The sequence below is a fragment of the Lampris incognitus genome, chromosome 3 (genome assembly GCF_029633865.1).
Source record: "Lampris incognitus isolate fLamInc1 chromosome 3, fLamInc1.hap2, whole genome shotgun sequence".
Classification (NCBI taxonomy): Eukaryota; Metazoa; Chordata; class Actinopteri; order Lampriformes; family Lampridae; genus Lampris; species Lampris incognitus.
The window spans coordinates 30,685,915-30,711,476 of NC_079213.1; the positions used below are offsets into that span (position 1 = coordinate 30,685,915).

The 25,562-nt window shown below is 48.4% G+C and overlaps 1 protein-coding gene across 1 annotated transcript in view; it reads left to right on the top strand.

Moving 5' to 3' along the window:
- The window catches only part of si:dkeyp-27e10.3 (UPF0606 protein KIAA1549), a 24,671-nt gene extending 3,302 nt beyond the window's left edge, over positions 1-21,369 (top strand). The window contains exons 2-19 of the mRNA XM_056276713.1: positions 1-599; positions 1,398-1,480; positions 2,395-2,694; positions 2,952-3,138; positions 3,667-3,726; positions 4,527-4,678; positions 4,810-4,987; positions 5,324-5,508; positions 10,494-10,699; positions 10,847-10,980; positions 11,599-11,804; positions 15,928-16,163; positions 17,510-17,657; positions 19,496-19,789; positions 19,895-19,947; positions 20,052-20,179; positions 20,384-20,538; positions 21,145-21,369. The exon at positions 1-599 is cut by the window's left edge and continues 793 nt beyond it. Of these exons, the coding sequence (XP_056132688.1) occupies positions 1-599; positions 1,398-1,480; positions 2,395-2,694; positions 2,952-3,138; positions 3,667-3,726; positions 4,527-4,678; positions 4,810-4,987; positions 5,324-5,508; positions 10,494-10,699; positions 10,847-10,980; positions 11,599-11,804; positions 15,928-16,163; positions 17,510-17,657; positions 19,496-19,789; positions 19,895-19,947; positions 20,052-20,179; positions 20,384-20,538; positions 21,145-21,369 (3,529 nt within the window). The remainder of the gene's footprint in view (positions 600-1,397; positions 1,481-2,394; positions 2,695-2,951; positions 3,139-3,666; positions 3,727-4,526; positions 4,679-4,809; positions 4,988-5,323; positions 5,509-10,493; positions 10,700-10,846; positions 10,981-11,598; positions 11,805-15,927; positions 16,164-17,509; positions 17,658-19,495; positions 19,790-19,894; positions 19,948-20,051; positions 20,180-20,383; positions 20,539-21,144) is intronic.
- Positions 21,370-25,562: the final 4,193 nt, after the last annotated feature.

Below are 25,562 nucleotides of genomic sequence, written 5' to 3' on the forward strand. Positions count from 1 at the left end.
CACACTCACAGCGACCACCACCCACACTCAAACACAAATCCACACACATACACACTCGCTCGCTCATCCTCCTTCACCATCTCCGAGCTCAGGCCTAGGCCCTGGAAGAGAGCCCGAGCGGCCCCAGGAGGGCCCCACCCCTCCTCTTGCCCTCTCAACTGATCTCTATGGTAGGCAGGGGACCCCCGGCCCATCTCCCGGGCCCACCTTAAAGGCGCCCTCCATCCCCCTTGCCCCCCGGCCCAAAGACCACCCTCCTTCTCTGGGCAGAGACATCCCACATCCCCCCTCCAACTTCACCAGCAGAGACCCACCCCCTCGTGGGCAGCCTGCCCAACCAAAAAAGCCCAAGGTGCTCCCCGGGCCAGACTCGGCGAGTACCGGCACAGTGAAAACCCCACCTGTAACCACCACCACCAAAGCCACAACCCCCACCACTACCAGGGCTACAACCACGACGACGGCTGTTACCACAACAACTCAGATCACAGCCATCAGCTTGACCAGAGCCCCGCCAGTCACCACGCCAAGACAGACACCCCCCACCAGACAGCATCCGTGTAACGTCACCAAGCCTGAAATGACCCTGGTCAGAGTGGGTAAGACAGCAACGCTGTGGACGAGCCTGAGCTTTACTACTGAGTGCTACGTTAGTCAACAAGAAAATCAATGAAGAACTATTTTACATGACTGTGTCTGAGGGTTTAGTTGTATATGTATACAGCACATGCAAGTATTTCATATGTCTGCATTCGCTTTTCATAGGTAGGACCATGTGCAAAGACTAGAGTAAGAGCGGGGCGTCCGGGTGGCGTGGCGGTCTATTCCGTTGCCTACCAACACGGGGATTGCCAGTTCGAATCCCCGTGTTAACCTCTGGCTTGGTCGGGCATCCCTACAGACACAATTGGCCGTGTCTGCTGGATGTGGGTACGTGTCCTCATCGCTGCACTAGCGCCTCCTCCGGTCAGTCGGTCGGGGTGCCTGTTCAGGGGGGAGGGGGAACTAGGGGGAATAGTGTGATCCTCCCACGGGCTACGTCCCCCTGGTGAAACTCCTCACTGTCAGGGGAAAACAAGCAGCTGGCAACTCCACATGTATTGGGAGGAGGCATGTGGCAGTCTGCAGCCCTCCCCGGACCGGCAGAGGGGCTGTAGCAGTGACCGGATGGCTCGGAAGAGTGGGGTAATTGGCCGGGCACAATTGGGGAGAAAAGGGGGGAGAAAAATCCAAAAAGGAAAAAAAAGAACAGCGTAGGAGCATGGGTTATGTGTGCCTTAAGTTGTTCATGGCCTGACATAGATCGTAGAGGAGTTGAAATACATATCTTCGTTTACTGAAGTCGCTACTTAAAGGTTGACAGAAAGCTGATCTCTTTGTCCATCTGTCTCCTGTAGTCAGTTCCAAAGGCTCCCCTGGTGGTTTTAGTCAGGTCCGAGACATTCTGAAGAAAGAGTTCAACCGCTCAATAGAGATTCAGGTATTCACCGAAACACCGAGACCACACTGATGACGTAGTTCACTTATGACGTAGTTCACTTATGACATAGTTCACTGATGACATAGTTCACTGATGACATAGTTCACTGATGACGTAGTTCACTTATGACGTAGTTCACTTATGACATAGTTCACAGAAGTTCACATTCGACAATCGATGTGTTGACAACATATCAAGCTTTGCACAACAAACCGTTAATTCCAAAGATTAGCTGACAACATGAAACAACGGCATGTTTCTCCATCATACAATCTACCGTATACTGGTGGCTTCAATCAGGTCCTCAGGTAACCAGTACTGCTGGTTTTATCTTCTGCCAGGTATCTCATAACTTTCACCTGATGTTCCAGGTATAAAACCTCCCTGATTGAGAGGGGCATCTGGGCAGTGTTGCGGTCTCTTCCGTTGCCTACCAACACGGGGATCGGTGGTTCGAATCCATGTGTTACCTCCAGCTTGGTTGAGCGTCTCAACAGACACAATTGGCCGTGTCTGTGGGTGGGAAGCCGGATGTGGGTATGTGTCCTGGTCGCTGCACAAGCGCCGCCAATGGTCAGTCAGGGCGCCTGTCGGGGGGGGGACTGGGGGGGAATAGCATGATCCTCCCATGTCCTACGTCCCCCTGGTGAAACTCCTCACTGTCAGGTGAAAAGAAAGCGGCTGGTGACACCACATGTATGGGAGGAGGCATGTGGTAGTCTGCAGCCCTCCCTGGATCGGAAGATGGGGTGTAGCAGCGACCGGGACGGCTCAGAAGAGTGGGGTAATTGGATGGGTACAACTAGGGAGAAAAAGGGGTGGGGAGAACAGTCAGTAGTACTGGTGGTACCTGAGGACCTGACTGAGAACCACTGGTCTACACCACCCGCTGACCCTTCTCTCTGTCCCATCAGTTTGTCAGAACGCCATCTAGTTTAGGCTTCTGTGTTGTGGTGGGACCAATGACCTTCACCGCCATGTCTGTCATCAATGCCCTGCGTCAGCCGATACGAGGGTCCGGCCCCATTCCCACCGTCTCCCCTATCTACGCTGTGCCCGACCTCAAGTTCCAGATCCACTCCGTGCTGCAGTTTGTTCCCAGCCACGTGGATGTGCGGATGTGTAACTTCAGTGAGCGGGTGGAGAGAGGGCTGCTCATGGCCTACATGGAGACACGCAGACGCTCACACGAACCGGGTAACATCACCGTGCAGGTAAGTGGCATTTCAACATGCAGAAAGACTTATCCATGCTGTACTGCATGGTGCAGGGGATGTATTTCGAGCAAAGCCAAGCATATTTGCACATAGTAGGAATTGGTGGGGTTGCTGAATGGAAGGACACATGAAAATACACACAACATTCAGATCTGAGAAGTTTCAAAACTATTCCGAGAGAACCAAAAAGTATTGAAATATTTTGATATCTAAATCGGCGTGTGAGCCTTTGTACATTTGTGTGCGCTGTGCAGCTGCTGAACATCACCGCCGGCACGGCCAGGCCACATGGCAATCAGAAGGTTCCGGTGGACATTATTTTCGGAGTGCAAGATGGGCAGAATTACCTGCTGGGGTCAGAGGTCAGCGAACACCTGAGGAAACTCAGTGTGGTCGAGTTCAGCTTTTACCTGGGCTTTCCCACACTGCAAATTGCCGAGCGTAAGCCACACACACACACACACACACACACACACACACACACACACACACACACACACACACACACACACACACACACACACACACACACACACACACTCTTCTGTCTTTGTGATGACCCCTCATTGACGACATTCATTCCTCCTTGGGGCTTAACCCTGATCTTAACCATCTGACCTACATGCCTAACCGTCCTTTGACTTTAACCTAATCCTAATTCTACCCCTGAACCCAAATCCTAACCCAAGGACCGAACAAAATATCCTCACTTTGCAATAATGTCCTTGCTCTGACGGTTAAAAACTCAAATTGGTCCTCACAACCATAGAAGTACAAGAACTTACACACAAACGAATGCACATGTGCAGCGATACACAAATATGCACCATACACCTGATATCACTGCAACTCCTGAGCAGTTACACATGGCACACATGCAGAAATGCACAGTCATACACAGACATGCACCCCATCGTTGCTAAAACGACTTGCAGACGGAGTGAGTAACCAAAGTGTGCCTATCCACAGCTGTCCACTACCCTGAGCTGAACACCTCCCATCATCTACGCTCCACCTGGGTCCGCACAGGTAAGGCCGAACTACTGCTCTCTCTCGTGGAGAAAGTTCCACCTACATTATTAATCTAACCCTGCCTTAGCAAAATCACTGAACGATCATTGAATCACTAAGTGATTATATTGATCTGGCTTATTGATTTTGACTTTACAAGCAGAATACTTTACTGGAAGGCTCATCTGATTATGGTACTGCCATCTAGAACACAAAACTGACAACAAAAATCAGGGCTATGAAGTAAGAAGGACCAAAAAAAGGGCTATTTTTAAGGGTGTCCGGGTAGCATGGCGGTCTATTCCGTTGTCTACCAACATGGGGATCGCCGGTTCGAATCCCCGTGGTACCTCCGGCTTGGTTGGGCATCCCTACAGACACAGTTGGTCGTGTCTGCGGGTAGGGGCCGGATGTGGGTATGTGTCCTGGTCGCTGCACTAGCACCTCCTCTAGTCGGTCGGGGCGCCTGTTCAGGGAAGGGGGAACTGGGGGGGAATAGCATGATCCTCCCACGCGCTACATCCCCCTGGTGAAACTCCTCACTGTCAGGTGAAAAGAGGTGGCTGGTGACTCCACATGTATGGGAGGAGGCATGTGGTAGTCTGCAGCCCTCCCCGGATCGGTAGAGGGGGTGGAGCAGTGACCGGCACGGCTCGGAAGAGTGGGGTGATTGGCCAAGTACAATTAGGAGAAAAACAAATAAATAAATCAACAAAGAACATGGAAAATATAGAGACCAAGCTGGGAAATGAATGAAAATACTGTAGTTTGTCCAAACTTCAACGCTGCCTCTGTGTCCGTGCGTGTTCGTTGTTCAGTTCTGCTGGGCGTTCAGGAGCAGCTGGTGACGGAGCGGAGCTTCAGAGCACGTTTGGAGAGACGTCTGGCCCTCCTGTTGGAGGAGGGACTGGGGGAGAGCACCAAAAGGCGCTGGAAGAGAGCTACCGCTGTGGGCAACAACAGTTTACAGGTGAAGACCAACACCCTCTGCATCTCTCGCACTCCTTCCATTTGTCATTCGTGTCCCTTCGCTCAGTCCATTTGTCTGCAGTCGTTCGAGGGCGTTAATACGTTCTGACCTTGTCCGCGTGCTGTTCTCAGGTGGTGCGCATGGCCAGGCTGTCGGGCGTGGAGCGTCCCCTGGAGGTGTTGTATTTTGTAGAGGGTCCAGGTGGAGAACGTATCCCCGCGGAGTCCACAGCTGCCACTCTTAATCGCGTGGACCTTCAGAGAGCTGCCATTGTACTGGGCCACCGAGTCCAGAGGCCACTAGCCCAGCGTGAGTCCTGATCCCAATGTAGCTTTGTAGCTAAGAAGCCAAACAGTAGCAGCCTTGGCTGATTCGGTAAACTCCAAGCCTTTTAATCTCACCTTTTATTGAGTTCTCTCTCCTGTCTACCACTGTGTTGTCCAAGAAACTTCTACATCCGACTAGTTTGTGTAATGTTTGTGTTTTGGGCTTTTATGTCATCCATTGTAAAGGATTTGCTTTGAAAAGGGACATTTAAGTTTAGTTATTATCATCAATGTAGACAATAAATGATCCCATCTGAACTGACGTTGCGCTCCATCTTGGGGATGGAGGTGACCTGACATTTTGTGCTGCCGTCTTCAGCCGTGGAGACCTTGTTAGTGCCGCCCTCCGAAACCCAGAGCAGCAGCATCTGGCTGATTGTAGGCGTGGTGGTGCCCGTCCTGCTTGCAATCTTCATCATTATCATCCTCTACTGGAAGCTGTGTGGCTCTGAGAAGCTGGAGTTCCAGCCAGATGCCATCAACACCATCCAGCAAAGACAGAAGGTTAGTGGGAGATCAGTACATCCTCTCCTGTCTAAGGCGGTGTCCCCTGAGGCACATACGTTCATATGTATACACACACAACCAGTGCTGCTTGATAGTTTGTGAACCCTCCAGACATGGTCACTGTTTTTGTAAAAAACATTAAAATAAGCTTATTACACATACATCCAAATCCCAATTTGTAAAGCACACCTTCCAAATAATGGACACACACACAAAAAGAGATATATTTTCATTATTTAATTCAACAAAGGTAGTTTATTTCACAAAAACTGAAAATTTAACATGTGCAAAAGTATGTGAACCCTTGTATTAGTAGCTTGTAGCTCCTCCTTTTGCAGCCGTTACTTCAACCAAACGTCTTCTGTAACCACTAACCAGTCTCTGGCATCTGCTTATGGGGATTTTTGCCCACTCCTCCTTACAGAACTCAGCCAGTTGAGAGAGGTTGGAGGGACATCTGGTATGTACCAACTTCTTCAGGTCTCGCCACAACATTTCAATTGGATTAAGGTCCGGACTTTGACTGGGCCTATCCAGAGTACGAATCCTCTTTCTCTGAAGCCATTCCTTTGTAGTTTTGCTGGAATGCTTTGGGTCATTGTCTTGTTGCATAATCCATTTTCGTCCCAACTTCAACTCCCTGACTGATGGCAGGAGATTCTGGTCAAGAATTTGTTGATATGCCGGAGAATTCATGGTTCCTTGGATAATATGGAGTCGTCCAGGTCCAGAAGCAGAAAAGCAGCCCCAGACCTTCACATTTCCACCACCATGCTTCACTGTTGGGAGGAGGTTATTTTCTTCATATGCAGTGTTGGCTTTTCTCCAAATATGTTGGTTTTGATTGTGACCAAATAATTCTATTTTGGACTCGTCTGTCCAGAGAATGGACTTCCAGATGGCCTCTGGTTTGTCTAAGTGCTCTCTGGCAAAGTTGAAATGGGCAGCTTTGTTCTTTTTTGAGAGCAGAGGCTTCCTTCTAGCAACCCTCCCATGAATGTCATGGCTATTCAATTTCCGTCTGATTGTAGACGCATGCACATTTGTCCCAGATGCTATCAGAGAGGTTTGCAACTCTCTAGAGGTGATGTGTGGGTTGGCCTTTACCTGATTTATTATTTTTCTGGTGCTTCTGGGTGATAGTTTTGATGGGCGTCCACTTCTAGGCAGAGTTGCTGTTATGTTGAAGGCCCTCCATTTGTAGATTATTTGTCTTACAGTGGATGGATGGAGCTGGTATCTTTTGGAGATGGTCTTATATCCCTCCGCAGACTGATGGGCTATCACTACCCTCTTCTTAACGTCCTCGGATATCTCCTTTGCTCTCGGCATTATTGATTTGTATGGGACCACAGTGGTTTGGTTGGTTTCCTCTCTCTTTTAATTAGTGCAGGCCAAACCCTTTCCCAAGGATGTCTCATTTCATTGGTCTGCTTAAATGATTAATTAAGCACCCAAATGTGTTTCACCCCGAGTCTGTTACCTGCTTGACTTAACCAATGCAGCTGGGGGTTCACTTACTTTTGCACATACACTAATTCCATGTTTCATGTAGTTTTTGGGCTACTTAAACAAGTCCCACTAAACAAGTACATGCAACTGATAAACATACTATATCTGACATTTCATACATAAAAACTGGTGATGATAGAATAAGAAAATCATGGTAAAACAACAGAAAAATCTAAACTGCTCAAGGGGTTCACATACTTTCAAGCAGCACTGTATAAAGCATATGTGCAGATCTGTAAAATGATGCAAATGCATACCAGCATTCCAACACATAAACATATGCATGCACATGTACACTCACTAAGCGCTTTATTAGGAACGCTATTCTAAAAGTGGGCAGAGCCTCCATTTGCAATTTCTGTGGCGTGGAATCCACAAGATGTTGGAAACATTCTTGAGGTTCGAGTCCATGTTGACATGACTGCATCATGCAATTTCTGCAGCTTTGTCAGCTGCACATTCGTGCTGCAAATCTCCCATTCTACCACATTCCAGAGGTGTTCCACTGGATTCAGATCTGGTGACTGGGAAGGCCGCTGGTGCGTTATCATGCGGGATGCTGGAAGTAGCCATTAGGAGATTGGTAAATTGTGGCCATGAAGAGATGCATGTGGTCAGCAGCAATACTCCAATAGGCTGTGGCATTCAAGTGATGATTGATCAGTATTAACGGGCCCAAAGTGCACCAAGGAAACATTCCCCACACCATTACACCACAGCCACCTGCCTGGACTGTTGACATGACACAGGTTGAGTCCATGGTTTCATGCTGTAGTTACTAAATTCTGACCCTACCATCTGTGTGCCTTTCTAGTCTACAACTGTCCAGTTTTGGTGAGCCTGTGCCCACGGCAGCCTCAGCTTTCTGTTGTTGGCTGACAGAAGCGGAACTCGATGTGGTCTTCTGCTGTTGTAGCCCATCTGCCCCAAGGTTCGAAGTGTTGTGCATTTTTTCTCACCACAATAGCACAGAGTGGTTATCTGAGTTACCGTATCAAACCAGTCTGGCCATTCTCCATTGACCTCTCTCATTTACAAGGCGTTTCCGTCCACAGAACTGCCTCTCGCTGGATTTTCTTTTTTGTTTTTCGCACCATTCAGAGTCAACTCTAGAGACTGTTGTGCGTGAAAATCCCAGGAGATAAGCAGTTACACAAATACTCAAACCAGCCCATCTGGCACCAACAATTGTGCCACGATCGAAGTCGCTGAGATCACATTTTTTCCCCTATTCTGATGGTGGATGTGAACATTAACAGAAGCTTCTGACCCGTATCGCCTTAATTTTTTGTATTGCACTGCTACTACACTGTTGGCTGATGAGATAACTGCATGACTAGGTGTACAAGTGTTCCTAATAAAGTGCTTAGAGAGTTTATGTAGGAGCATACAAACAGGGGAACCCTGGGAACTATCTGATTCACAAGGAAAATCTTCTGAAATAACACACACCAAACACACGTGTTTATTTTCCATACACACGAGAACCCGTATTGATCACATTCACTCCCTAGCCCTTAACCCTAACCTTAACCATCTGAAAAACGTCTAAATTTAACCTTTACCATGACCTTGACCTAATCCTAATTCTAACCCCAACCTTAAACCCAAGTCCTAACCCCAAAATAGACCCTTAAAGTCAGAACTTGGTAAAGTGTCCTCGCTTTGCAAACAAGACTGGGTCAAAACCTATAGCTGGACCGTGCCTGGCCAAGGTTCGAAGTTGCGGCCGACTGTTAAGAGGAATAGCTGATGGTAGTGCCTATCATGTGAATTCCTGGATATTAAATGTTCATCTGCAGTTTCCTGCAGTGGTCCCAGTAGTATTTGTTGTTCAAGTGCACTGAAGTAGCATATCTCGTGACACGGTTAAGCTACATTCGAGTAAAAAAAAAGAAAAAAGTTAGAAATGTAAATCCTCTTTCCTGTTTCTATCTGCGGATGTCCCTCGTTTTTCTAAGACTCACTCTGTATTGACAGGCGAAGTCACAAAGAATGGATTGCGGCCGCTGATAGTGCCATGCATCGCCTGCAACCGCTATCTGCCCTGTGTCGAGGGCCGACTCACAGAAGAGATTAGATTCGATTGTTTTTAATACAGCGCAAACATGCCCATTAGGTTTTGCAGCTGAGTGTAATTTCCCATGTGGCAAAGTATAAACAGTGGCTTTGTGCCAAGAACGCTGTAGGTTCAGTGTCATCCTTGATGTCATCAAGCATAGCAAGAATTGTTTGACCTGGCGACTTGTATCTGCGAATGATTTCAGTCTCAGTTAAATCAAACAAAACTGATCTTCTCCTTTGAAATGTCCATTCCCGAGCACGCCTGGCGTGACGATGCCTTCGCCTGGCTGCAATCACTGCTGCCATGGTCCACTGGAAGGGCTGGGCCTCAGTTCCCACCAACCCTCTGAGGATGCTAATCATTTTCACTCTAACTGCGTGTGGCTTGAGCGCTGGTGTTTGTGAATTGGACTTTTTTTTTGCAGTGATGCTCATTTGCATGGTCAGGGGCCAATTTTGTGTCAAATGTATGCATATTACTTAATTTAAATACGTGCAAATAGCACTGGAGCACCAAGATGCGGTTTCCGTGGCAGCGCAGTTAGGGGTGCAATTCACCCTTTGCGGGTGCTTTGAGAATTACACTCCTTTTTGTCTTATCTGTGCACGTTTAGCAGCCGCAAAAGCCACACAATCCCTTTGTGGTTTCGCCAGTGAGTGTTTTGTCAGCATGCTTGTTATTTTGGCTGCACTGTTAAGTGTGATCACCTCACCGCAAGAAGGTCCTGGGTTCAAGCCCCGAGGGTAGTCCAACCTTGGGGGTCATCCCGGGGTCGTCCTCTGTGTGGCATTTGCATGTTCTCCCCGTGTCTGTGTGGGTTTCCTCCGAGTGCACCAGTTTCCTCCCACAGTCCAAAGATATGTAGGTCAGGTGAACCGGCCGTACTAAATTGTCCTTAGGTGTGAATCTGTATGTCTGTGTTGGCCCTGTGATGCACTGGCGGCGTGTACAGGGTGTCTCCCCGCCAGCCGCCCAATGACTGCTGGGATAGGTTCCAGCATCCCGTGACCCCGGTTGGGATAAGCGGCTTGGATAATGGATGGATTGTTATTTTGGGTGCTTTAACTGTGCGCTTTCTTTCATGCCTCTCGGCGCTCGGCTGACCAATCCTGTAACTTCAGTGACGTCGTTGGTCACCTGATCCAGCGGCGCAATCGTGTCAAACATGATCACTCAGTCACGCTAACGTGGTCAGTCAGTCAGTCAGTCAAGGACATTCGCATTTGTAGGGCTGGCCCGCCCGGTCCGACCAAAAATGTCCTCTCTTGTGGTTTAAAAACTCAAGCTGGTCTCCACAAATATAGCTGAACAAGAACACACATACATGCACACACACACAATAATTAGCACACTTATGCCCTCTCAGCCGTGCAGCTGATGTGAATGAATTTGGGTCTCCGTCCAGCTGCAGGCCCCCAGTGTGAAAGGCTTTGACTTTGCCAAGCTGCATCTGGGTCAGCACAGTAAAGACAACATCATGGTCATCCAGGAGCCAGGCCCCCTCCCCGCGCCAGTCAAAGAGGCCACGCCATCCGACGGGGGGGACTTAAACACCCCCAAGTCGAAGGGCTCCTCCACTAAGGTGGCACGGTCCAGCCGACGCAGGGGCAGGTCAGTAACAAACCCATATATAGATAACTATGTACATGTATACAAGGCTGTGCATTTTAAAAGGTGTGACGTTCCAAGAAAAACAGAAGACATACGCAGTGTGTGTGGATAAAGAAAATACACCAACCCTTTTCTTTGATTGGCCAGGCTCAGCCCATCAGATGGGGACTCATTAGGCAGCGACCAATCAAGTGGCAGAGAATCCGCGGAAGAAAGCACCAGACCTGTGGCTACGCCCAGTGAGGGGAAGCAGCATCGCAAGACACCCAAAAACGGTAACTGTTCTCTTATAGGATCTGGTCCGACAGGCGTGCATCTGCTAAACATCTTGATGAAAACCGCAGAAGAAGTGAAGCTGGGTGCTTGTACGTGTAGGCATGGGTTGGGTGAAGTAGAATAGAAACTGTATGTGTTTGTACTTGAATATTATGAGCATGTAAAGACGTGCAAGGCATGCAAAGGCTGTGACTGTTAGTATATGTTAGAGTACGTGTGCATGTATTTGCGTGCATGGTGCAAGTCACGCACATGCCCCGGACGCAATTATCTGCTGACTCAACGGGAGAACAGCTGATCGCTGCTTCAACGAGAGACGAAAACCCACAAGAGGGATGGAGGTAGCGAGAGGCAGCGCCAGAGGAGAAATGTCGAGAGGATGGATGAAGAACAACATGTCTGTCATTGTGGTCGTCTCTAAATGTTTATCTGGGTACGATGTCTGAGTCTCATCCTCCTATCCAACCTCCCTCTTTTCTGTTTTTCTTCCTCTCATGCAACCTGGCTCTCAGGGAGGAGCAAGATCGGTATGTTTTTATCTACCTTGGCATGTATGTTGAGCTAATGTAAAGTTTACGTCTTGCCTATCTGACTGCCTCTCCTCTACCCGACTCTCCTTCTAGTTGCGCCCTCCGGCAGCGGTCCAGACGAACTGCTTTCCTCTTCCTCCATCTTTGACCACGTGGATCGCCTGTCTCGTGGCTCATCCGATGGCATGCGAAAGCAGGCCAACAAGGTCCAGCTTATCGCAATGCAGCCCCGGCCCAGCCCCCCGCCGCACCCGCATTCCCAGCCGAGCCCCACGCTCACCGAGAGGGTCAACACTGAGGTGCGGGAAACACGTTCATTCACATATACTATGCACACACATGTGGCGCTAACCCACACACCACACACAAATGCATCATGCCATGTCCATGCATGCTTATACACCAACACATTCTTATCCAATGACGTCATATATCGACACAACTAACAAAGTGTTGTTATATTTATGCTGAAGGTGTCCATCAGCATCTGTAAAGAGATGCAGCGGGTGTTTCATAGACTCCAATGTGAAATTCCCATCCTGATTTTTTTAATATTAATTATACACCGGTTAGGGGGCATCCGGGTAGCGTAGCGGTCTATTCCGTTGCCTACCAACACAGGGATAGCCAGTTCAAATCCCCGTGTTACCTCCGGCTTGGTCGGTTGTCCCTACAGACCATTAATGTGCAGTGAGGTCCATGGCTGGGTAGGCAGTGAACTATATTTATTTGGGCCAGAGAGAGGCACAAGCAGACTCTGCCTCAGCAGCCTGCATTCACGAATGCTAGCTTTGGGAGCAAGCCATCCTGAATAGGGCATGCCTTTTATTGATAAAACAACAAGTTTTACATGATTTTTTTGTTTGTTTTTTACAGCAATCTTAACAAATTAAAGTTAAATTAAATTAATAAATAAATATTTTTTTGGGTAACTACCATGATATTTCATTTTTTTTCCTTATTAGCCTGAGTGAGGCACTGCCTACCCTGACTGCACATCACTGCTACAGACACAATTGAACGTGTCTGCGGGTGGGAAGCCGGATTTGGGTATGTGTCCTGGTCACTGCACTATCGCCTCCTGTGGTCAGTCAGGGCACCTGTTCATGGGGAGGGGAAACTGGGGGGGGGGGGAATAGCATGATCCTCCCACGTGCTACGTCCCCCTGGCGAAACTCCTCACTGTCAGGTGGAAAGAAGTGGCTGGCGACTCCACATGTATATGAGGAGGCATGTGGTAGTCTGCAGCCCTCCCTGGATCGGCAGAGGGGGTGGAGCAGCGACTGGGACGGCTTGGAAAATAGGGTAATTGGCCAAGTGTAATTGGGGAGAAAAAGGGGGGGAAACTCAATAAATTAATAAAAATCATATACAGGTTAGGTGGTGGTTAAAGTGACAATCTTGAAGATGGCTAAAAGACAGTGGAATACTATCTCTTGCTAGTTGACCATCTTTAATGCTTCTTTCTGATTGGTCCACCAGACAGGAAGTTCCATCTTATCTCTCTGGTGGACGATTCACAGCTCGCCAGCTAAATAAATGTCAATTGCTATCTTGTGTTAAAGTGATATCCTCGAACTTTTTAATTTAAACGAATGTCCATTTCGTTGCTATCTATCACCGACTACGGTAAAGCAGTAAGGATTCTGCTCACTCTCAATTCATGAAAGCTTTGCTTCTGAAAGTATTTGCTTTTTAAAAAAACTATCGGTACAACACTTACTACAAAAAATTCAAGCTGCACATATGAATCATGATAGGAACTGACATGTTTTATTTTGTTGGACCAACCAGAGAGAAGCTCTGCTTGGTCGAAGAAAATAGTATGTGAAGGTTAGGTAGTGGGTAACCCGCCATGTCTCATGCAGATGGGAAACAGTACTCTCTTTGTCAATATATCAACACTTTGTCAATAGTCAATACGTATATGATGATGGCGGCGCGGACTCATGTTTGCAGTGGACTCACCCAGCACTGGTGTGGGAAGATGGAGGCACGAACTTAGATTTGCGGCGGCCTCACCCAGTACTGTCCATGCAGTGTCTTTGTCCACATCTGCGTCTAAGTTTGTGTCTTTGTTTGATGGCTGGGGGAGCTTGGTCTGCTGCGTCCTGTGGGCCCAGGGACCAAGGCCCTGCCTGGAGCTGTGCCCGAAAAGGAAACACCGAGGGCGCTCTGACAGGATGCAGAAGCGAGGCAGGCTAAGTTAACTGCTAGCCGATGCAGACTGGCAGTTCTGATAATACTGAGGGCCGTCTGAAGGGAGACTCGCCTGGCGTTGACTGTGTTTTTGGTGTCGCCGTGTGGAGTGCGGGGAGGTGTGTCGAGGGTGTCTGGCTGGGAGAGCTGGCATTGGATCGGCTGGGGGAGCTTGGTCTGCTGTGTCCGGTGGTCCCAAGGACCACGGCCCTGCCTGGAGCTGCGCCCGAAGAGGAAACACCAAGGGCGGTTTGATAGGACACGGAAGCGGAGCAGGCTAAGCTAACTGCTAGCCCATGCAGACCGGCAGTTCCGACAGTCATCCTGGCTGGCGTTCGCTCTCTTGGACATTGATTTTTTTTTTTTTTTTTTTGCTTAATTGGGCTATATGTGTAGTTCTTGGATATGTGTTTTTGTCTTTGTGTTGCACTGCTGTGGGCTGGGGAAACGATATTTGGTTTCACTTCATGTACGGAAGTACACTGCTCAAAAAAATAAAGGGAACACATAAGCAATGCAATGTAGCTTCAAGTCAATCACACTTTTGAGATATCAACCTGTCCAGTTAGGAAGCAACACTGATTTGTGAATCAATTTCACCTGTTGGTAAATTGTCTAATTTCCACCAGGTGGAAATTAGACAATTTGCAAGACAACCCCTATAAAAGGAATGGATTTGCAGGTGGTGGCCACAGACCATTTGCCTGTCCTCATCTTTTCTGGCCGATCTTTGGTTAGTTTTTCATTTTGCTAGTGCCCTCACCACTAGAGGTGGCATGAGGCGGTATCTGCAACCTACAGAAGTTGCTCAGGTAGTGCAGCTCATCCAGGATGGCACATCAATGCGTGCTGTGGCAAGAAGATTTGATGTGTCTCCCAGCACAGTGTCCAGAGCATGGAGGAGGTACCAGGAGACAGGCCAGTACACCAGGAGACGTGGAGGGGGCGGCAGGAGGACAACAACCCCGCAGCAGGACCGCTATCTGGTCCTTTGTGCAAGGAGGAACAGGAGGTGCACTGCCGGAGCCCTACAAAACGACCTTCAACAGGCCACTAATGTGCAGGTTTCTGCTCAAACAGTGAGAAACAGAATGCATGAGGATGGTATGAGGGCCCGACGTCCACAATTGGGGCCTATGCTCACAGCCCAACACCGTGCAGCCCAATTGACCTTTGCCAGAGAACATCTTGGTTGGCAGATTCGCCATTGGCGCCCTGTGCTCTTCACAGATGAGAGCAGGTTCACACTGAACACATGTGACAGACGTGAGAGAGTCTGGAGACGCTGTGGAGAACGTTCTGCTGCCTGCAACATCCTCCAGCATGACCGGTTTGGCGGTGGGTCAGTGATGGTCTGGGGAGGCATATCCTTGGAGGGCCGCACAGACCTCTACGTGCTAGCAAGAGGTACCATGACTGCCATTAGGTACCGGGATGAGATCCTCAGACCCATTGTCAGACCATATGCTGGTGCAGTGGGCCCTGGGTTCCTGCTCATGCATGACAATGCTCGTCCTCATGTGGCCAGAGTGTGTCAGCAGTTCCTGTATGTCGAGGGCATTGATGCTATGGACTGGCCTGCACGTTCCCCAGACCTGAATCCAATCGAGCACCTCTGGGACATCATGTCTCGTACCATCCGCCAACGCGATGTCGCACCACAGACTGTCCAGGAGTTGACCTGAGTTGACCTGATCCAGGTCTGGGAGGAGATCCCTCAGGAGACCATCCATCGTCTCATCAGGAGCATGCCCAGACGTTGTAGGGAGTGCATACAGGCACGTGGAGGCCACACACACTACTGAGCCTCATTTTGAATCGTCTTGAAGAATTTCCACAGAAGTTGGATCAGCCTATGTTCTCATTTTCCACTTTGATTTTGAGTATGATTCTGAATCCAGACCTTAATGGGCTAATGATTTTGATTTCCATTGATCATTCTTAGGTTATTTTGCTCTAAACACATTCCTCTGTCTAATAAATAAAGATTTTCAGCTGAAATATTTCATTCATCGAGGTCTATATTGTGTTTTTAGGTGTTCCCTTTATTTTTTTGAGCAGTGTACATGAAGTGAAATGACAGTGTTCCTGATTCCCGATATGATGTTACCCTCACTATTACCTTGCTAAAGTCCACAGAGTCATGGATATATATGCTCATGCACGCCAAACTCTTCCTCTGTGTGCCTGTGCTCACATTTCCCCATGTGTCTGCATCTGCAGGTGGCGCTTAGACACAAGTCAGAGATTGAGCACCACAGGAACAAGCTGCGGCAGCGGGCTAAGAGGAGGGGCCAGTGCGAGTTCCCCTCCATGGATGACATCTTGGATGCGTTTGGGGACGGGCCGGTACAGGGAGAAACAGCGCAGCGCCTCTACAGCTCTGCCCACGACCACATGGACTGCATCCTGCAGACTGACAACGTCTCCCCCCCGACCCCCACCGACTCCAGAAAGAGGTGAGAGATCACCTCTTTCTGTAACTCCAGGCTGATATGGTTTGACTGGTTTGATACAGTTTTGGGGGAAAAAGGGATGTATTAAATTGTGGTACAGAGATGTGAGTTTTCTTTGGTTAAAATATGGTTCATTGGTTGAATCCTTAGAGCAGGATAAGTGGTTTGGATAATGGATGGATGGATGGTTGAAAACCGGATGTGAACTTTGTTTAGCTCAAAGTTGGTTTAAGCGGTCAGTTCATGAAACCAATCCAATATACAAGCTGTTTCCAATTGGATAGGAAACGTCTAAACAATGGCAGTTCAACCTTCTTGATAAGCTTGAAGCTGCAAGCGTCCGGGTAGCGTAGTGGTCTATTCTGTTGCCTACTAACATTGGGATGGCCGGTTCGAATCCTCGTGTTACCTCCGGCTTGGTCGGGCGTCCCTACAGACACAATTGGCCGTGTCTGCAAGTGGGAAGCTGGATGTAGGTATGTGTCCTGGTCGCTGCACTAGCACCTCCTCTGTGATCCTCCCACGTGCTACGTCCCTCTGGTGAAACTCCTCACTGTCAGGTGAAAAGAAGCAGCTGGTGACTCCACATGTATCGGAGGAGGCATGTGGTAGTCTGCAGCCCTCCCCGGATCGGCAGAGGGTGAGGAGCAGTGACCGGGACGGCTCAGAAGAGTGGGGTAATTGGCAGGATACAATTGGGGTGAAAAGGGGGGAGAAAATCAAAAAAAAAAAAGACTGAAGCTTCAGTATATCATGATAAGTGTCAAAGGTTTTGGACAAATCGATGATGATGCCAATACTGGTGTCCAGAAGCCCAGAAACATCATCTGAGAGTGTTTGTCTCTGCACCCATAACTGAGAATAGAGAAGAATTCTGCTTGTCCATTAAACACAATTTCTTTCAAATACCTTAGCAAGACAGTAACATAGATACTGGTCTGTAATTAGGAAAACCAGAAGGATCTTCAGATTTCCATCCATCCGTTATCCAAGCCACTTATTCGAATTCGGGTCGAAGGATGCTGGAGCCTATCCCAGCAGTTATTGGGTGGCAGGCGGGGAGACACCCTGGACAGGCCGCCAGTCCATCACAGGGGCTTCTTCAATCTTCAAGCTTAAATCTTCAGATTTAATTAATGAAATTACACTTTTGCCCACTTGAAATGGTCAGAAAAGCTGCCAGTAACAACAGAACGATTCAAGATGCAGAGAACCAATCACCTGCAACATCTTGTGATGGTTTGACAGGAGTAATGTAACACTACTTTGGGTGGAGATCCGGTGCTGAATGCTTCATTTGGCAGTTTGTGAGCAGCTGTATATGCATTTCTGTTTTTTCTCAACTCCAGAGGGAGGCGCTCTCCCTGCGGACGCCGCGGTCAACCAGGGAACGGGAGTCTGCCTGACACAGACAGACTGACGGACAGAGACCGTCTGCTCACCGATCAGAATGCAACCTACAGGAAATATCCAGGGCTCAACAACGTGGCATACATGGTGAGACCGTCACACATATTTACATCACGCACGCACGCACGCACGCACGCACGCACACACGCACACACACACACACACACACACACACACACACACACACACAAGCAAGCAGAGGTGGAAAGTAACCAATTACAACTACTCTCATGAAAGTACTTGAGTTCATTTTTCCATGTATCAGTGCTTTTTTGTGTATAATAAAATCACAGTACTTTTACTTAGAGTTGACTTGTAAAAAAAATCATTCTCCTTGGCTATTTCTATTTAGTTACAGAGAAAAAAATATGACTTCGGGTTTACAAGATGGTTGTGAGACCAGCTATGTTATATGGTTTGGAGACAGTGGCACTGATGAAAAGACAGGAGGCAGAGCTGGAGGTGGAAGAGTTGAAGATGATAAGATTTTCATTGGGAGTGATGAAGAAGGACAGGATTAGGAATGAGCATATAAGGGAGCCAGCTCAGGTTGGACGGTTTGGAGACAAGGCAAGAGAGGCAAGATTGAGATGGCTTGGACATGTGTGGAGGAGAGATGCTGGGTATACTGGGAGAAGGATGCTGAATATGGAGCTGCCAGGGAAGAGGAGAAGAGGAAGGCCAAAGAGGAGGTTTATGGATGTGGTGAGGGAGGACATGCAGTGGCTGGTGTGACAGAGGAAGATGCAGAGGACAGGAAGAGATGGAAATGGATGATCTGCTGTGGCGCCCCCTAACGGGAGCAGCCAAAAGTAGTAGTAGTAGTAGTCTGTGAATCATCCACGTGACCAGTGACCATTGGTCATGGCTATTTGCATATGAAACCTGTTAGATCACCGGTTTTTGTCATTATGTAACTGTAGTGTTCATAAGGGAGGGGATACCTGCAGTCAGTGAGACTGACAGAGTCATTCAGATGAGTGATGAAACGTTTCTCCCACTTCGTGTCCAGACGAACTGATTCAACTTTTCTGTGATTTCTATGCCTGGATTACTGACCATGCATCAAACAGATCCTGGGTGTTTTTGGAGATCTACGTGCTGTAATAATTTTGTTGCTTAGTTTGGTTACACGGTGTTTTTCCAGGGTGTTTCCCGTGATAAAGGCCGTGTCAACTGGGGAATACTGCCACATTTTTAAAGCTACAGCTCTGTTTGTTTGTAGACATGAAAAGAACAAAACTCGTAGAAATTACCCAAGTTTCTCAGTAAGGGCCATGCGAGTGGTGTGGTGGTCTATTCCGTTGCCTACCAACACGGGGATGGCCGGTTTGAATCCCCGTGTCACCTCCGGCTTGGTGGGGCATCCCTACAGACACAATTGGCTGTGTCTGCAGGTGGGAAGCCGGGTGTGGGTATGTGTCCTGGTCGCCGCACTACCGCCTCCTCTGGTCAGTCGGTGCACCTGTTCGGGGGGGGGGGGGTTGGGGGAACTGGGGGGGGGGGGATAGCGTGATCCTCCCACGCGCTATGTCCTCTGGCGAAACTCCTCACTGTCAGGTGAAAAGAAGCAGCTGGCGACTCCACATGTATCGGAGGAGGCATGTTAGTCTGCAGCCCTCATCGGCTCGGCAGAGGGGGCGGCACAGCAACTGGGATGGCTCGGAAGAGTAGGGCAATTGGTTGGATAAAATTGGGGAGAAAAAAGGGGGGGGGAGAATCCAAAAAAAATATGCTTCTTAGTAAAAAACTCATTTAGTCATGATTCTCTTAATCATTACTTCTTTTTTTTTTTAACTTTATTTCTACTTTATTCAAGTAAATTATCACTAAAGTAGCAGTACTTTTATTCAAGTAGGATTTTTCCGTACTCTTTCCACCTCTGCACACAAAAACACTCATATATTCTATCATGTCTCTCCCAGTCGGACCCTGACCTGCCCCCAGATCATGGCAGCCCCTCGCCTAATGATGAGGTCTTTGACCCCGCTCCAGCCCCGCCCCCTTACATGCCCCAGCAGCCCTCTATCGAAGAGGCGAGGCAGCAGATGCACTCGCTGCTGGACGACGCCTTTGCACTGGTATCGCCCTCCTCCCAGTGCAGCGCCGGGATGACGGGGATCAGCCCCGCTTTTCCCAGCCCCTCCCCTCAGGTGCGACCCCCGGGGAGGCAGTGGGGCTCCTATCCAGCAGCCCCCTCCCACAGCCCCTTCTCTGCAGTGAGTCTGGCCTCATATTTCAACTATAGCTGTCTTCATTGTCAAGTTTTTTTTTTTTTTTTGTATTTTTGTTCTTACGTCACTCTCTGTCCTGTTCCCCTCCAGAGATATGCAGAGTTGGGAATGTCCCCCACATCAGTACAGGGTCTGCTGCAGAGGTTAGTGTCAGTATGTCTAATGGAGATTCAAACAGTGATCCGTATAATATACATACTGAAACAAACCCACCGGTGATTATCTGTGTATGTTTTATCCATTGCAGGCAAGGCCTGGCTTCAGGAGGGTACATTTCCAGCAGTGAGCAGCTGCAGGAGCACATATATTCCAGTAGGGGGCAGTATGAAGAACCTCCATCCTCCTCCAGGCCACGCCCTGTAGGGGGCAGTACAGGTACAGCTCATTGTATAACCAATTAAAAAATAAGTTCCTTTTGTGAGACGTGGTTATTTTCAGAAGTGAACATGCACGATATATACAAGTTTGTATTGATCATAGATTGTATTCATGACAATATGGGTTCGAGTCTGCGTTTAGATCGTATATCTTTGAGTGTGCATCCAGACAGTTGCCTCCATGGTGTATGTGTCCCTCCAGGTGCACAGCTTCACCACTTGACCCAGGTAGGTTTGTCCAGTCAGATCGGCGCATACCCCGGGGTGGGCCGCAGCGTCTCGGGCCCCACCGGCTCCAGCTGGAACCATCAACACTCAGACCAGGACCTGTCCAGACCGGGCACCAGCAGAGAGAGTGTGAGTTAACTGTGGGGGTTTCACATGTATGATGTACCAAATTCTCTGAGGAAAAGTCATTGCACTAAGTGCCATCTTGAAAACGCTGCCAGCCAGTGCATTTTTTACCAACAAGACTAGACCTCCGTTTTCTTCTGTATCTCAAGTACTGTGACACATTATTATTTACAGTTCATGTTTAGGAACAGTGGCAAATTGCAGACAACATAGTGTTAAAGGTTGTTCCTAAGGATGCAGTTTTCACAGAAACAAAAGGCTTTTTTTCCCGTTTACTGACACTTGTACACATGCACCATTCACTGCCTCAGAAATCAGTGAAATTTGCATACAATCTATTGTTAATAACAGCACTGCGGCTGCAGGAATCCAAACATGTCACTGACAGATTTCCTTTATGGTTTGCAAACATGGTGGTTGCACTATCATCATTGGCCAAGTTGTGTCGTATTTAAATTAGCTTGTTGAGTGTGCCAGATAGGTTGACGACTTTTCATGCAAAGATTAGCATTAGCATTCCTTCTGAGAGTTAAATTGAGACGTGGATTTCTTTGCAAATGTTCCTGCTCTCGTCTTTTCAGTTCACCGACTCCCCTTTTCTGTCTGCAGGTGCTGTCGTTTCCTGAGTTTTCCTCCTCCTCTGTTTTCCAGATGCCCAGCTCCTCGATGCGAGACCCCTCAGCACCCCCCCTCCTGCTGACCTCCACAACTCCAGAGTACCCCCATGAGGACGCCTCGCCCGCCACCCACAGCTCGGCCTCACTTATCAAGGCCATCAGGGAGGAGCTGCGACGTCTGGCGCAGAAACAGGCTGCAGTGTCAAGTTACCCCTAAAGCCAGTTTTACCCTCCCCTCTGAATCAGGACTGCCACGACAAGTAGAACTGGTTGCAACCATGATTCCTAAATATTTCTGGACTTGTAAAAACAAGACGGGATAGCTGCGTCTAAACAGGCGAACCAATCCAAACTACTCTGGACGGTTGCTTATAAATCAGCTTGGAAAAGCCTGAACCACCAAGAAGAAATTATTCTGGACCACTAATCCCAAGTCTACAAAAAAAAGACAATTCTTCTTGACTTGAAGACTTCAAGGTACTTTACAGGGTGTTGTCTGTCTCCCTCCGAGTCCCTCATTCTACAGATCACTCGGGAGGGTTTATTTTCTTTTTCTGTCTTCCCAATTCCATTGAAGTGCTTCCTGGACGGGGGTCCGTTTCCCCTCCTGACCTTCTGTGGTGCTAAATGTCAACCTCATACAGTGTCCTCTCATTCGCCACGCATTGCCTTCCACACATATTCATCAGCCATGGTGATGAGGTCGACGTTCATTAACCGTATTGGTGGGGTCTTGCACTGTAGACAGGCTGAATTGGAGTATAGATCCTAGGACATGGGAATTTGAACACAGTTAAAAAAAAGAAAAAGAAAAAAGAAAAACAGCACTATATCAGTATATGTAAAAAGATAGAAATCCCAATGAGCACAATATTAATGTAAGAATTATTATTGGAGTATTGAGATGTTATTTTTATTGCTATATATATATATGAGATTATACTTTAAATCCTTTATTTTGACAAAAAAAAAGACCAAAATACTGTTCTATGGTTGTACTCCTCTTGTGTTGGCGCTCGCTGTAGATTTTCAGCTAGCCATGTTTCGTTTATTGCCGTGGAAATGTTACTTAGCATAGCTGCTCGCTCGTCTGTTCATGTATTGATGGTGATGAGAAAAAAAAAAGATGATGTACCAGTTATGCATTGCATCTATATAGCATTTCTTCCACTTGCCCTCAGAAGATCCTGTGTGGTTTGGGGATCACAAACCCCGTCGTCGAACCGCCAGTGTACAACATCCTGGATTAGATCCAGTACCGGGTGACAGGGCAGGTAGATAGGACGTGTCATAATGTTTCTAAGGGTGGGGACGGCTAGGAAACCACTCCTGCATTGAAGGTAAGATAGGCGGATAAGATAAGATTCATATAATAAACTGGTACAGAGTGAGTCGCATGCGCTTTAGAAAAGGCAACTTTAGATGAGAGGTTTTATATAGACGGTGTATGCTGCTCTGTCCGTGCCGCTGTGGAATGACCTATCCATCATCTCCTCTTCTTTTCTTTTTTTTTGCACTACTACTTTCCTCAGTTGGGTAGAAAAATAAATTAGAATTTATCCAGATAGTTGCCTTGAAGAAAAGGAAGCGAGGATATAGTTATCCAGGGGCAACTGGACTGCAAGGTGTGGTGATAGTAGAAGTGCTCTTTGGGTGTCCGGGTAGCGTGGCGGCCTATTCCGTTGCCTTCTGACACGGGGCTCGCCGGATCGAATCCCCGTGTTACCTCCGGCTTGGTCCGCTGCACTAGCGCCTCCTCTGGTCGGTCGAGGCACCAGTTCCGGGTGGGGACCGGGGGGAATAGCATGATCCTCCCATGCGCTACGTCCCCCTGGCGAAACTCCTCACTGTCAGGTGAAAAGAAGCGGCTGGTGACTCCATGTGTATCGGAGGAGGCCCTTCCCTGGATTGGCAGAGGGGGCAGAGCAGCGGCGGGTCAGCTCGGAAGAGTGGGGTAATTGGCCGGATACAACTGGGGAGAAAAAAAGGGGGGGGGTAAAAGTGCTCTTTGTCACGTGCTGGTTATTTGGCTGCACGAGTGGTTCCCGTCGCTGCTATCTGGCTGTTTTCTCTGTGGTGTCGTCATGAATTTGCTCAGCAAGACCGGAGAAGGTTTGCCGGCCCCCTGCTCTTTTTTTTTTGCTCTTTCAATCTCTTTCTTCAGCATGTTTGAGTAAGTTTGAGGCTTTAGCTACTAGTGATGTGCCAGTGAATGTCGTCTTCAGGCATGTTGCTAAAAAGGACGTTTGAAACAGAAGTTTTAACATGTGAAAAGTCGTTCCACATCAAGTCCAGAGGGAGCAAAGCGTGAGTCGCGTCACGGCACCACCCGACCATTGTTCGAACAGTAGAAAAAGACACGCCACATGTCATTAGTCCTCTTGTTTTGCATTTCTAGATGATATTTTTGAATTTAAATGAAAATGGGTATTATAGTATATAAATGAAAGTGGATATGGTGTTGTATAGAAAACATACTATGGCAAATATTTTATTTGTGATTGTTCTATTGAATGGACTCAAACACCCGCCCCCGCAAAGAGGCAAGCACATCCCTTCCATGGACCAATACCAAACCAGAACTCTTTTACCAGTGGGAGATAAAGACTTTCTGCTTGGACCCAGCACCGGTCAGCCAAGCTGTTGGACCGCACGAGTAAGGTCAGAAATGTGGCGAACCGCGAGATCCTGAGGTGCTAATTCAACAACAACCCCCTTCGTTACTTTCCATAAGGGCGGGGGGTGTGTGTGTCTGTGTTTCTGCAACACACACACACACACACACACACAAGCTGCGGTCATAAAGTTGCATTACACTGCGAATGTTGAACCGGACCCAAAGGAGAAGGTGGTCCTCTCCCGTCAGACTCTGGATTTCAGACTGTGGCCCTGTGGTCCAGAGCATCTCCTGAATGTTCTCTCGGCACCTCCGTTTTCGAGAGCTGCGTTTCAGATTTCTGTGGTTTTTCTATCCAATCTGTTATCCTCAGTGAGTGTCCAGTCGAGACCAGTGGCGTTAGCCCCGTTGCCCTCTGGTTTTAAAAAACCCAGACGGGGGATCTGGGGTTAGTGCGTTCCCCCCTCATCAAGGGAACGCACACGTCATGTTCCTATAATGGTTTTTCAGGAACACACGTTTGAGCGGGTCTTGGCACCGAGCCAACACGTTTCATCTTAAGTACATTTGAACGCATTCACCCGTGTGTGTGTGTGTATTCTCAACTAACCCTAAACAGACTATGGTCTGCTAGGATTCATTATACCCAACCTCTTTTTACTGCCTCTCTCTCTCTCTCTCTCTCTCTCTCTCTCTCTCTCTCTCTCTCTCTCTCCCTCACACACACACACTTCCCTTTCAGACCCACTGCCCTCTGGTGAGTTGCATCCCTCTAGTGTATCCAGTCTGAAAGATGTGATCAACAAACATTAAAGAGATGTGTGTGTAAACTCAACCTGTGTCAGCTGATTCCTGGATGTTTAATCTGTCCGTCCATCATCCAAGCCACTTATCCCAACTGGGGTCACGGGGATGCTGGAGCCCATCCCAGCAGTCATGGGGGCAGCAGGTGGGGAGACACCATGGACAGGCCAGCAGTCCATCACAGGGCCCACACACACACACACACACTCACATTCACACCTAGGGGACAATTTAGTACGGCCGGTTCACCTGACCTACATGTCTTTTGACTGTGAGAGGAAACCGGAGCCCCCGGAGGAAACCCACACAGACACAGGGAGAACATGCACACTCCACACAGAGGACGACCTCCAAGGTTGGACTACCCCGGGGCTCAAACCCAAAAAAATATCCTCTTGTAGGATAATGAGGTGTCCAGATGGATGGATGAATAGACAGGCAGACAGGAAGATAGAAAGAAAGTAAAAAAGATAGATAGATAGATAGATAGATAGATAGATAGATAGATAGATAGTAGGGCTGTGCAATATGACCAAAATCTCATATCCTGATAACAATGCATATCACCACATAGCACACATTCTGTAAATTCAATGAATAATAAATAGTTTAGCATGTGGACACGCTGTGTGTGTGTGTGTGTGTGTGTGTGTGCGCGCGTGTGTGTGTGTAGCCGCAGCCCCGCCCCCGCTCACCAACAGAGCGCAGAGGAGAAACCAACGCCACCATAAACAACAGCGAAAGGCAGTAGAGACGCTCACACTGCGCTGAGATGAAACGAGGGCACATAAACTAGACGGATATGATGGAAAACGCGGTCTGTGCCGCGCTTTACTCTCATTTATGGTCGCGTAAAGTTTCCTCCTCTCCTCGGCTGTTCCAGCGCCGGCGGGGCTCAGCCCCCCGCCCCCCCATACTAGAGCCCCTGCACGTGCCAAAAACTCCGGCCCTGGCCCGTGGTGTTAAGGTCCTGGCCCGGCACCAGCCAG